The following is a 12,332-nucleotide window of genomic DNA, read 5'->3' as shown; positions in this document are numbered from 1 at the left end:
TGTGTGTGTGTGTGTGTGTGTGTGTGTGCGCAAACCCTCATTAAAAAAATAAACTTCATGTAGCAATAGATGAATGAAAGTCTTGACGGCTACATTAATAATCGCAACTTTCCGTCTTCACCCTGTGCTCCTCCCCAGGCACACCCTTGACCTCCATGTCCACCCAGCAGGAGGAAGATCTGGACACCTGTTACTCCTCTGGTCCCTCCCTTTGCCTCGCTGGGCTGGCCAGGTCAGGGGAGGGGAGAGACCATGCTCGCTTCTACGCAACGACCTTGAAGACGGGTCACGGCATCCTCTTGTGGGTGGCTCAGGTGGTCATGCCGGGACTCGACTTGACGGGGAGGCTTTCCTTTGAGGTGAGGTCGTCTGGGTCTTGGTCTCCTGGTTCTGTCCTCTCTTATTAATCTTGTTTTTGTTCCTTTGTCTTATGTATTATCACAAACTCCGGTAACTAATTGTAGGCGTGTAATTAGTCCATATATTCATTGGTATATAACTAAAATATCTGTTAATACTGTAAACTCTAGCATTACTAATTGTTTGATAAAAAGATGCAGATTTCAGAAGGCTAATAATGTTTATAGATGGCGATAGATTGAAAGAATTGACTACCTGTGTGTTACCTCTCCTTCCTCTTATGTAACGTGATATTAATTGTTACCAGTATTGCCTGTGTTATATCACCTGTGTTATATCACCTGTGTTATATCACCCTCCCTCCCCAGACTGTGCTGCTGCATGGCCTCCAGGGTGATGGTGGCGGCCACAAGACGTCCAAGTCCTGGGGCAGTGTGATAAACCCCCTGGATGTCATCAGTGGGGCGTCCCTGGAGGTGTGTGACTTGCCGGTGCTGTGTATTCTGTACTGGTGTTCATTGGGTGTGGTGAGCAGTACCTTGACAGCAGGTGATACATGAATATTTGTTAAAGCCTCTTACCAAGTGTATTTTTTTGAAGGAATGATGTAAAGAGAGAGAGAGAGAGATTTTTGAAGGAGCTAAAGAGAGAGAGAGAATTTTTGAAGGAGCACTAAAGAGAGAGAGAGAATTTTTGAAGGAGCTAAAGAGAGAGAGAGAATTTTTGAAGGAGCACTAAAGAGAGAGAGAGAATTTTTGAAGTAGCTAAAGAGGGAGAGAGAATTTTTGAAGGAGCACTAAAGAGAGAGAGAGAATTTTTGAAGGAGCACTAAAGAGAGAGAGAGAATTTTTGAAGGAGCACTAAAGAGAGAGAGAGAGAGAGAGAGATTTTTAGATGTGATGTCAAAAATTGTGTTTATAATTCTATTTTCCTTCTTTGTCTTTTCATCTCTTTCCTTTTCTTCCTTTCCCTCTTCTCTACTTCAATTTTCCTGTTCATCTGTGTTCTCTGTTTTTCACCACATTTCATCCCTTCCCTCCTCCCTCACACCCTCTTACCCTCTCACCACCCCCTCATGCCCTCAGGTACTGTGCGAGAGGGTGGAGGGGACCCTGAATGCGGAAGAGGTACTCGCTTGTCTCGTATGAACTCCCCAACAGGCATCCCAGAGTGTGGAGCTGATGCCCTTCGCTCCACCCTGTGCTCCACCAACTTCAAGAGTCAGTGTGGCATAGATAGATGTGGATGACTGTGGTGTCTTGTCTTGTGTGGAGTTACAAGGTTGGTGTATGGATGGGTAAATGAAGTAGAGATAAGATTTTAATTAGTGGTTTTGTAAGATTAGGGTAGGAGTGCTGTTCGTCTTCATCAAGGGCTGACGTGTTGTGTGCTGAGTGAATGAGGATGAAAATTGTGTGTTTTGGTATATGTAGGAGATAAGATTTTAATTAGTGGTTTTGTAAGATTAGGGTAGGAGTGCTGTTCGTCTTCATCAAGGGCTGACGTGTTGTGTGCTGACTGAATGAGGCTGAAAATTGTGTGTTTTGGTATATGTAGGAGATAAGATTTTAATTAGTGGTTTTGTAAGGTTGGGTAGGAGTGCTTCTTGTCTCCATCAAGGGCTGACGTGTTGTGTGCTGAGTGAGTGTTTAAATATATTTGTAGGAGATAATATTTTAGTGGTTCTCTTCCCCAACAAGGGTTAACACATTGAAAGATTGTTGTGGGTGAGAGTAACGGTGAAAGTTGTGTGCCTTGTCTTGGTACATGTAAGAGATAAGCTATAATAAGTTTATTTGTAAGGTTAAGACAGTAGTGTTTCTCTTCCCCAACAAAGGTTAAGGTGTTGAAAGAGTGTTGTGAGTGTGAGGTGAGTGTGAAAGCTGTGTGCCTTGCCTTGCTATGCGTTTGTATATTTCTCATAGCACTTTCCTGCCAGACCACCTGTGTGTGTGTGTGTGTGTGTGTGTGTGTGTTATATATAAAATGTAAATAAATAACTACATTTCTCGACTGATGGGAGAAACACACTTTTAAAAGGCTCTATTCAAAGTAGCACAGGTTTTTAAGGATGTTTTTATGGTTTTAGTGACAAATTAACAACATTCCTACATTACTGTCAGGAGAAACACTCATGAAAACCTCTGCTAATCATCTTTGTGGCCTTTGGAATCAATTGTGAGAGAGAGAGAGAGAGAGAGAGAGAGAGAGAGAGAGAGAGAGAGAGAGAGAGAGAGAGAGAGAGAGAGAGAGAGAGAGAGAGAGCTAAACCAATTCAACTTGATATGAGAGAAAATCTAATTATCTTCCATTCCCACAGAACCGTCACCCCAAACAATGAGTGGTAGAGGGTGCGTTCTGCGTTGACAGCCAGCATGAGCGGTGACAGGAGGTGTGTGAGACGCATGACAGCTTTACTGACAAGTTGATGCAGGCAGTGGTGCAATATTATTCCCTCAGCACTCTCATTCACTTTGAGGGCTTGGAAACCACAGTGCCTTCAGATTTGTGGAGAAGTGTGTGTGTGTGTGTGTGTGTGTGTTTTTGATAGTTATATTAGTTGTTTAAATCATGCTGGGCTAATATCTATCCCTCTATCAATGTGTTTGTGTGTGTGTGTGTGTGTGTGTGTGTGTGTGTGTGTGTGTGTGTGTGTTAGTTATATTGTTTAAATCATGCTGGGCTAATATCTATCTCTCTATCTATGTGTGTGTGTGTGTGTGTGTGTGTGTGTTTACCTATTGCACGAGACAGGGGAAGAGGGAAGAGGAGGAGAGGAGAGGTGCTTGGGAGATGAAAATGTATGTGTGTATGTGTGTATGAATATTTTCCCTATCATACACAAAAACACCCTTGAAATCCTATATATAATTTGCCATAGAACACGTTTACTCTCTCCCACGTGCCCACTCCCTCTCTCCCACCCTCTCACCTCCCACACACCTGTATACCGCGTCCTGCAGCCTCAATGCACTCACCCCTTCTTTTCCAGCCATGGGTGCCTTGCCTCCTCGCACCACCACCACAAGCACCACCACTCCTGCCATCACCTACAAGGGGGAGACTGTGATGTGGCTGCAGGTGGATAGGTGAGGCATTGTTCTGGTGTTGGTGTGTGGTGTAGCATTATCTTGAAATCCACAGGCCTTCCACAGCCTTCCCACTGGTCTCCTTGTCCTGTCCTCCTCCACACAGCATCCACAGGCCTTCCACAGCCTTCCCACTGGTCTCCTTGTCCTGTCCTCCTCCACACAGCATCCACAGGCCTTCCACAGCCTTCCCACTGGTCTCCTTGTCCTGTCCTCCTCCACACAGCATCCACAGGCCTTCCACAGCCTTCCCACTGGTCTCCTTGTCCTGTCCTCCTCCACACACCATTCACAGGCCTAACCTAACCAACCTAACCTAACGTAACCTAGCCTAACCTAACTTAACCTAACTTATCCTAATCTAACCTCACACCCACAGGTTCGGAGGCCTCCAGAGAGCTGCCCAGAGTGAAGCTTGTGGTATAGAGGGACAGCTGCTGATTATCAAGCTTATGGAGTGACTGGAAGAAAGTGGGAGGAGCCTGGAAGGAGTGGTGGAGGTACAGTACTTGGAGAAAATCCCTCCACCATGACGACTGGGTGTCTGCTGTACAGTCCACCGACCAATGGTGAGAGAGAGAGAGAGAGAGAGAGAGAGAGAGAGATTATTATTATAGTTTATTGACAGAATTTTGCGATTACAAGAAGCTTAAAGTAAAAATCATTTCACTAAAAGAGAGAGAGAGAGAGAGTCTTGATAGAGAGTCTTGATAGAGAGAGAGAGAGAGAGAGAGAGAGAGTCTTGATAGATAATATTGAGCACAGTCTTCACCGCTGGGTCGACTGTGGGGGCTGCGCTATTCCGGTTGGTGGCCGGTTGGTGGCCGTGGCTGTTCACGCACTAGCTCTTGCTGTGGCTGGCATGCTGTTCTGTCCTCTCTTGTTCCAGGAATTGCTGTCTGAGGTGTGTGTGTGTGTGTAGAAGCCACCATCATCAACCACAGCAGGTGATAATGATGTTTCCTGCTTTCATCCTCATTGGGGCTAGCCAGACCAACTTGGGGCTGTACTGGGGTGACGCTGTGTGCCTCAGGTGTATCTGGAGGGCTGAGATAGTGAGAAGGTAACAATTAAAAAGGACTAGTGTACACTTAAACCATTACAAACACTATGTAATGCTGGTATACACACACAAACACTGGTTTACACATAGAGACATATATAAACACTTGCTATGGTTTGTATACTCTTAGAAACACACATAAACTCTTAATAAGTCTAGTATACACACAAACTTGTATACAAACACTAGTATATATTTAGAGACACATCCAAATCTTTGCTAAGTCTGATATAAGCACATAAACTCATAAGAGATGCTGGTATATGCTTGGAAATCTATACACACATTTGGTTAGGCTAGTATACACAAATCTATACATATATTAGGAATTTATTGAATGATTGAGATGATTCTCTCTCTCTCTCTCTCTCTCTCTCTCTCTCTCTCTCTCTCTCTCTCTCTCTCTCTCTCTCTCTCTCTCTCTCTCTCTCTCTCTCTCTCTCTCTCTCTCTCTCTCTCTCTCTCTCTCTCTCTCTCTCTCTCTCTCTCTCTCTCTCTCTCTCTCTCTCTCTCTCTCTCTCTCTCTCTCTCTCTCTCTCTCTCTTTCTCTTTCTCTCATATCCTTTGTCTATCTCAAATTTTCTCTTTTAATCCCTCCCTCTCTGTCTGTCTGTCTGTCTGTCTGTCTGTGTGTCTGTCTGTCTGTCTGTCCCACACTTCAATACACCCTTCCTGTCTTCATACACTTTAGTACACCCTTCCTGTCTGCCCCTGGACCTTAATACACCCTGTATCACCCCTGCATCTCATTAAACTATCCCTGTTTCTCCTTCACCTCAATAAACCCTGTCTAATTTCCCTGTCTAGCTGTTTGTCTCATCTTATTACACCCTGTCTCTCCTTGCTTCTTGTTGCACCCTTCCTTTCCCCTACTCCTCAATACTCCCTTCCCACCCTGTGTCATGTGTATATATTTAAATATTTATATTCATTTGTGGCATTCTTCATGTGTTTTTGGAGTGTTTTGGGGTGTTTGGGTGTGTTTTGGATGAGTTTTGGGGTGTTTTGGGTGTCTTTTGGGGTGTTTGGGTCAGTTTTGGGTGTGTTTTGGGGTGTTTTGGGGTGTTTGGGTCAGTTTTGGGTGTGTTTTGGGGTGTTTTGGAGTGTTTTGGTGTGTTTTGGGGTGTTTTGGTCAGTTTTGGGTGTGTTTTTGTCAGTTTTGAGTGTGTTTTGGGGTGTTTTGGTCAGTTTTGATGAGTTTGGGTGTGTTTTGGGGTATTTTAAGTGTTTTTTTTGGGTATTTTAAAGGAGTTTGGGTGTGTTTTGGGTGGCTAGGGATGTGCTGCGGGTGGATAAGGCTGTTTCTGGGTGTTTAAGTGGGTGTGGATGCGTTTTGGGGTGTAGAGAGATAGACGTGATGTGTGCAAGGTGTCTCAGTCCCTGGATGGGTGTAGCAGTGTGTGGTGGTGCTGTCTGTGTCTCGTGGTGTGGGAGTGCATGTAAAGGAACAGATAATTTAAGACAGTTTATCATATTTAATTATTTTGTTTATTAATTTATTTACTATTATCATTATTTTTTATTGTTTTTAAAGGGGGGTTAATTTTTACGTTCATCTTTTGTGTTCGGGAGTTCCTGGTTAGTGGTGCAATTGACAAAAAAATGGAGATCGTTTTATTTTTTAGTGTGGAAATTGTTGCAGTTTGTCAGGTGTTGATTGGTGTTGAGAGTCGCAGGTCCCGTCTCGCCCTCTGTCATAAAATAAACAATAAAGGGTTGGTTTTCGCTGATAGTTTATTTCCTTTAACGTAAACATGTAATGATATAGTTTTGTCTGTGTCTCCTGATGGTATGGCACTCTTGGCTAATATTTAACTAATTATATTCATGTCATTATCTGAATAACTAATAACAATTCACTATCCTGCATGTACTGTCAAGTCTATCGAAACATCAGGACGTCAATTGAGAGTCATGGATTTCAAGGGATTCCGATTTATTGCTGCTTCCTTCTCAATTTTAATAGTTCAGATAGACATTGCGTGTGGGGCACTGCTATTTACGAAGAACTGGAGGGTCACAGAAAGAAACAGATGTTATATTCGTAATCTACGCAAAAAATAACTCTAGAAAAACAAACCACAGCATCTCTATTCATCCATTCTGTGTGTCTTCTCTTCTCTCTCTCTCTCTCTCCACTCTTAATGCTGCTGTGGGTCTCTGGGCTGGAGTACATCACAGAAAGATTGACACAGACTTATATATGAGAGGATGTTGTCTGTAACTATGCTATGGGGACATTGCAAGTTTGTGGGCTGTAGTCAATGAATAAGTGTGTCCTCTATAGCATACTTAAAAACCACACACACACACACACACACGCACACTCTCTCTCTCTCTCTCTCTCTCTCTCTCTCTCTCTCTCTCTCTCTCTCTCTCTCTCTCTCTCTCTCTCTCTCTCTCTCTCTCTCTCTCTCTCTCTCTCTCTCTCTCTCTCTCTCTCTCTCTCTCTCTCTCTCTCTCTCTCTCTCTCTCTCTCTCTCTACAGACTCACTATTTCCTAACCCTTGCCTGAAACAAATGAAAAACTTTTATCCTTCTCCAATCACATTTTAATTTTCTACTGACAGTCACAATCCCACAGTATATGTAGTTAATTTCAACTTTTACTTTCAGATTACCTTGTTGTTGATGTGCAGTCTTGCTATGTGGGCGATGAACACCTCTGGGACATGACGAGCAGATGCCCATCCAGCACAGCTCAACTTGTATGGAATGTGGACCTGGACCATCACATGAATGCCACTGCCTTTGATATGTGTTTGATATGGCTTCTATTGCTTTCAAGTGACCATCTGCCTCTGTGAAATATGGAAGATCTTACAAGCTCAAGCATGAGTATTAATGGTGATATGAGTGTGGTGTGTCTGAATTAACTGTCAGAGTATTGTAAATATTATTACTTAGTCTTCCCAGTTATGAAATTAAGAACAGTTGTGAAGTTTGCTTTAAAACCCTTCATTAACTTTGCCACAAAACACTTTTACATGTTGTCAAAAGTGTGTAACTGTTATGAAGTGTGTGTATATATCATTACTACAGAAGAATCTGGAATTTCCCCTCAGATTACTTTAATGAATGAAGCTTGAGTTCACAGATGTGTGGTTTGTCAATTTCACCTGTATTCTCTCCTCTATGGCAGTCTGTTCTGGCAAAGTTTCATTTGTCAAAAGCATTACAGTTTGTAAATGGTGTGTCTTCATATGCCTTCACTAGCAATTATGAATTACACTATGGTCATGGGTTTTGTTCTTTTAATACAGTTGCCTCAAGATATTCTGAGCTTTACAATGCTGTCTTTAGTACACTGCAAGAAAATATAGAAATTTCATGTGGCAACATTTATTTTTAAAACATTATTTATTACTTTTAAAAATAGCAATGTGGGGCTTCCTTAATGCAAATAGTCTTGCCCAAAAAAACTTGATGTCAAACACTAACTTTTCTTAACACAGCACAACCAAAACCACTCAAAATTATACATTAATTTTTTTTATAGAGCAACATGTGTGGAAAGTGGTACCAGAAATATTTGCATAACAAATATTTGGTTCTGGACCTTAGCACTTATACAGTACTGCACTAACTTACACACAAGGTTAATTAATGATGTAATACTCAGGTGAAGCTGGATTTTCAAAAGACTGATCAATATTTTTTCCCAGATGTCATTTTTATGCAGCTGACTGAAGGAGAAAACATTGCAAAGGTCACACTATTCTTAAATCTTACTAAAATGTATGCGCATCACTTTCTGCTTTCACCCCAATGGCACACAAACCAAAATTCATGGGTATGGAGATGGCTGGGCTAGTTCCTGTGGCCACCCCTCTTATATCTTAATTTGCCACTGTCTTCCCTGTGTGCTGGTTAAGTTCCTGCATTGCAATACTTAATCTACTCACTGCTGAAGTCCCTGGAAACTAGGTAGAATAATTTAGAATGACATGGTTAAGTTAATGCCTATAAAATCTCATTTGGAATATTCAGGAAGATTGAATTATTCTTCCTCTGTTGAAGCAAATGATATGACATTGACTAGAAGCTTTCACAATATTTGTAAACTTTCTTGTATCAGCGATCTTTTGAAAATGCATCCATTAATCTGTAAATACTTGTATAGTGTAGCTGGCATGAACGTTGCAGTCTTCATGATGTACTAGTGGACAAACAAGAAGTGATGGTGTTGAGCCACTGTAATAGGGATGTTATGGTTTAAGGATAGGAAGTCACTGTCAAGATCATCTGCAAGTTCAAATGGTCACCTAACAATTGCATCTTAGTAGAAAAACACAAAGAGGAAGTTTATGCAAGTTTTTATCCTTATATGAAATGTTGCTAGTGTTAACATATAAAATTGTATTGCATCAAACCCCCATACATTACTGTCTCTATCCAGTATGAGACCGGTGTTCAGGATAACAAGAAGCCGGCATTGCTCAAGCTGACCACATTTCATCCATTTATACATACTTTTTATTATTAAAGCTTATCTTGTAATTATTGCTGAAGACATTGACTCATTTATTTATTTATTTATGACTTAGAACTATGATAAAGCTATGGATTGATATAATTCCTGATTTGTTTCCATTCTTGTCTCCGCTTGTCCATCCCTGAGTGGTCAGAAGCGGTGCTCCACTGATGATGTGGAAGCCTGAGACAGCCAATCATTTAATGGGCTAGGTTACCTTTTGTCACCATTCTTCTGTGTGTCACTCACTACGTTTGGAAATGTTTACCTGTTCTATTTAATTTGTTGGTTATAATAATGTTTATGGTCAATAAACTATTTATAAAACTATTTATCTGTGTCAGTATGATAAAAGCAGTTATTGTTATTATTGTTATTATTATTATTATTATTATTATTATTATTATTATTATTATTATTATTATTACACATTTTCCTCCTTGTATTTAAATAATAATATTATTATTATTATTATTATTATTATTATTATTATTATTATTATTATTATTATTACACATTTTCCTCCTTGTATTTAAATATTATTATTATTATTATTATTATTATTATTATTATTATTATTATTATTATTATTATTATCATGCATTTTTCTTGTATATAAATAAAATATTGTTACTGATTATTATCTTTTTTTTATCATTCATGTAGACTCAAACTCTCTCTCTCTCTCTCTCTCTCTCTCTCTCTCTCTCTCTCTCTCTCTCTCTCTCTCTCTCTCTCTCTCTCTCTCTCTCTCGAATAAAATGACTGGTGAGGAACTCTAATCATTAAAGTGCTAAAAATTCCATTAAACAACGAGAAATAAATTATTAAGCCGTTCATTGCAAGGGCCACAGTCAGAAAGTGAAAAAATAAAAAATAAAAATCCTTAAATACCGAGGCTAAGTAAAACATAAGGAATTAGACAAATGATAATTAATAAACACATAAGGAATAATTAATAAACAAAAATTAAGTCAGGAATACTATTATAATTATTGCAAGGAGACAATATGTATGTATGTATATGTAATTCGAGGTTAAAATGGCTCAAATCTGGTCAAAAAGCACATCAACAGTATGCCATAAGTGAAGGTGTTCCTCAAGGCAGGGAAGGTGGGGGGGGGTGGCAATGAATAGGGGAGGGGCTATAAACTACTGGGGGGGGGGTAACAGTCCCAATGACTATTAATTAATGACGCATCCAATTTAGCGTGTGTTAATTTTCGCGTTGTGATAATCTAAAGGTTTTCTCGCGTTTTTTTTTATTATTTCTTTATTTATTTTATTTTATTTTTTTTTTTTGGGCAGGTGTTATAGTTGTTGAGTATTTTAAAAATTTCCCCTCAGATTTTCCCCTTGATCGCAAAACCTTCCTCTCACCCTAAATTGATTCCCTTAACTTTTTTTCTCCTTGTTTTTTTTTTTCTTTCTAATTTTTTTCACAGTTAATTTTCCCTCTATTTTCAAAAGAGCCTAAAAAATTTCCCTCTAATTTCCCCTTGGCGCGAAGTTTCCCCTTGGTCTTAATATATTTCCTTAACTATTGGGTTTCCTCTTTATTTGTAATGTGAGAGAGAGAGAGAGAGAGAGAGAGAGAGAGAGAGAGAGAGAGAGAGAGAGAGAGAGAGAGAGAAGTAATGTTGTATAGATAATAACTCTCTCTCTCTCTCTCTCTCTCTCTCTCTCTCTCCACACACACACACACACACACACACACACACAGTGCAGAATCCATTCACAACTCACTATTTTTTCCCCTTTTCCTTTCATTTCCTTTCCCTCGAAAAAGAAAAAAAAAAACAGCTGATTTATGTTTTTATTGTAAATCTTTTCAAGTTTTCCTTTCCTCTCTAAATTCATGAAAGTTTTGGGTCAGATGGATTACAGTGTGTGTGTGTGTGTGTGTGTGTGTGACAAAAAAAGACATTATAGTTTCTACATGTGTGTGTGTGTGTGTGTGAGTGTGTGTGTGTGTTATGACCACTCTTTCACTTCGAAATAAAAGTTTCAGCTGAGTAAACGTTGGTAATACTGAATAGTAATAGTAATAGTAATAGTAGTTGGTAATACTGAGTAGTAAAGCCTGGTAAATGTTTTGTGCAGTTGTTCATAAGCACTTCTAACTGTGCTACCACAAAGTTTCGTCTGTTGAAAGTTTAATTCAGTAAAGAACATCTGAAGAGGGCCCCACTGCTCAAGCCTCCTTTTCACAACAGCCGTGTAGGAAAGCCAGCACGTTCTACATGGCAATAAAATCCTAAGCTTTTGAACCCTAGCAAACTCTTGAAATTCTACAAATTATGCCAATCGTTTTGAAGAGTTGTTGAATGTGTTGTGGACATGATGAGGTAGTTGTTCAGTAGCATCAGGTAATTGTTCAGAGACACATGTATGGGCAGAATGGCACACACATTTCATAATAAAGATTCCTGGGCAAAGTTCCTTTAACCTGCTACTCACAGAGTTATTAGGCCCCATCATAGTGCTGCATCCATCACAACCAAAGCCAGTCATATTACAAGTAGGTACACCATATTCAGTCAAGGTTTTCATTATCTCTGAAAACAACCTGGCAGCTGTAGCACCTTCATTAGCTTGACTAGGATCACTGCTAAATAACGGCACTAAATCCCAACATTTGGTAACAACAGCATTTCCTTCAACCACTCTTACCATGATGCATCAATTCTGACACACAGATATATCCGTGGATGCATCCACAACAATGCTGGACTTGTTCTGCTTCAACATGTTCATGACCTCTTGTTTGTGAGTGTGTGCCATAACATTACCACACCACACTATCAATATCATCATCATCATCATCATAGGACACACACACACACACACACACACACACATACACACATACACTATAAGCTCCCTACAAGACAGTAAACACACAAATATGAGTGAAAAATGAAAGTAGAGGAATAATAATCAACATTTTATTAGGTTAGGTGACATTACAGCCTGAGAAGAGAGTCTGAACACGAGGCTAAACAATTTCTCCTGCCCGTCTCAAATAAACACAAATACCACAGGGGAAAGGCACACACTAAAATTAATACACATATATACTTGACTATGTATCTGTCATTTCTTGGTTAACACTCCCAAACAACACCCACCCCTCTCTCTCTCTCTCTCTCTCTCTCTCTCACTGTTCTGCAAGGCCACACACGGTTGGTCAGGCTATTAAAGGTGTTTTTTTTTCACTGGTGAGGCAGAATAATTGTTAAACTGTACAATCATGAAAAACATCCTTGAAAACCCTAGTAACTTCCACTACAGCCTGTTAAACTGTACAATCATGAAAAACACCCTTGAAAACCCTAGTAACTTC

General features: G+C 40.0%; 1 protein-coding gene across 10 annotated transcripts in view; it reads left to right on the top strand.

Moving 5' to 3' along the window:
* Positions 1-7,610, top strand: part of LOC135101659 (uncharacterized) — a 15,122-nt gene extending 7,512 nt beyond the window's left edge. For 4 of the 10 annotated variants that reach the window (XM_064005962.1, XM_064005961.1, XM_064005960.1 and 1 more), the window contains 7 exons: positions 139-359; positions 729-909; positions 1,446-1,580; positions 3,353-3,449; positions 3,829-4,018; positions 4,339-4,512; positions 7,129-7,610. In XM_064005962.1, coding sequence (XP_063862032.1) covers positions 139-359; positions 729-909; positions 1,446-1,580; positions 3,353-3,449; positions 3,829-3,910 — 716 coding nt within the window. In that variant the 3' untranslated portion in view covers positions 3,911-4,018; positions 4,339-4,512; positions 7,129-7,610. Of the gene's footprint in view, positions 1-138; positions 360-728; positions 910-1,445; positions 1,658-2,680; positions 2,753-3,352; positions 3,450-3,828; positions 4,019-4,338; positions 4,513-7,128 lie in introns of those variants that run through there. The other 6 variants (XM_064005964.1, XM_064005963.1, XM_064005967.1 and 3 more) reach the window with 6 other exon arrangements.
* Positions 7,611-12,332: the final 4,722 nt, after the last annotated feature.

This window comes from Scylla paramamosain, chromosome 6 (assembly GCF_035594125.1).
Source record: "Scylla paramamosain isolate STU-SP2022 chromosome 6, ASM3559412v1, whole genome shotgun sequence".
In the NCBI taxonomy this organism is placed as follows: Eukaryota; Metazoa; Arthropoda; class Malacostraca; order Decapoda; family Portunidae; genus Scylla; species Scylla paramamosain.
This window is presented reverse-complemented; position numbering and strand designations above follow the sequence as displayed.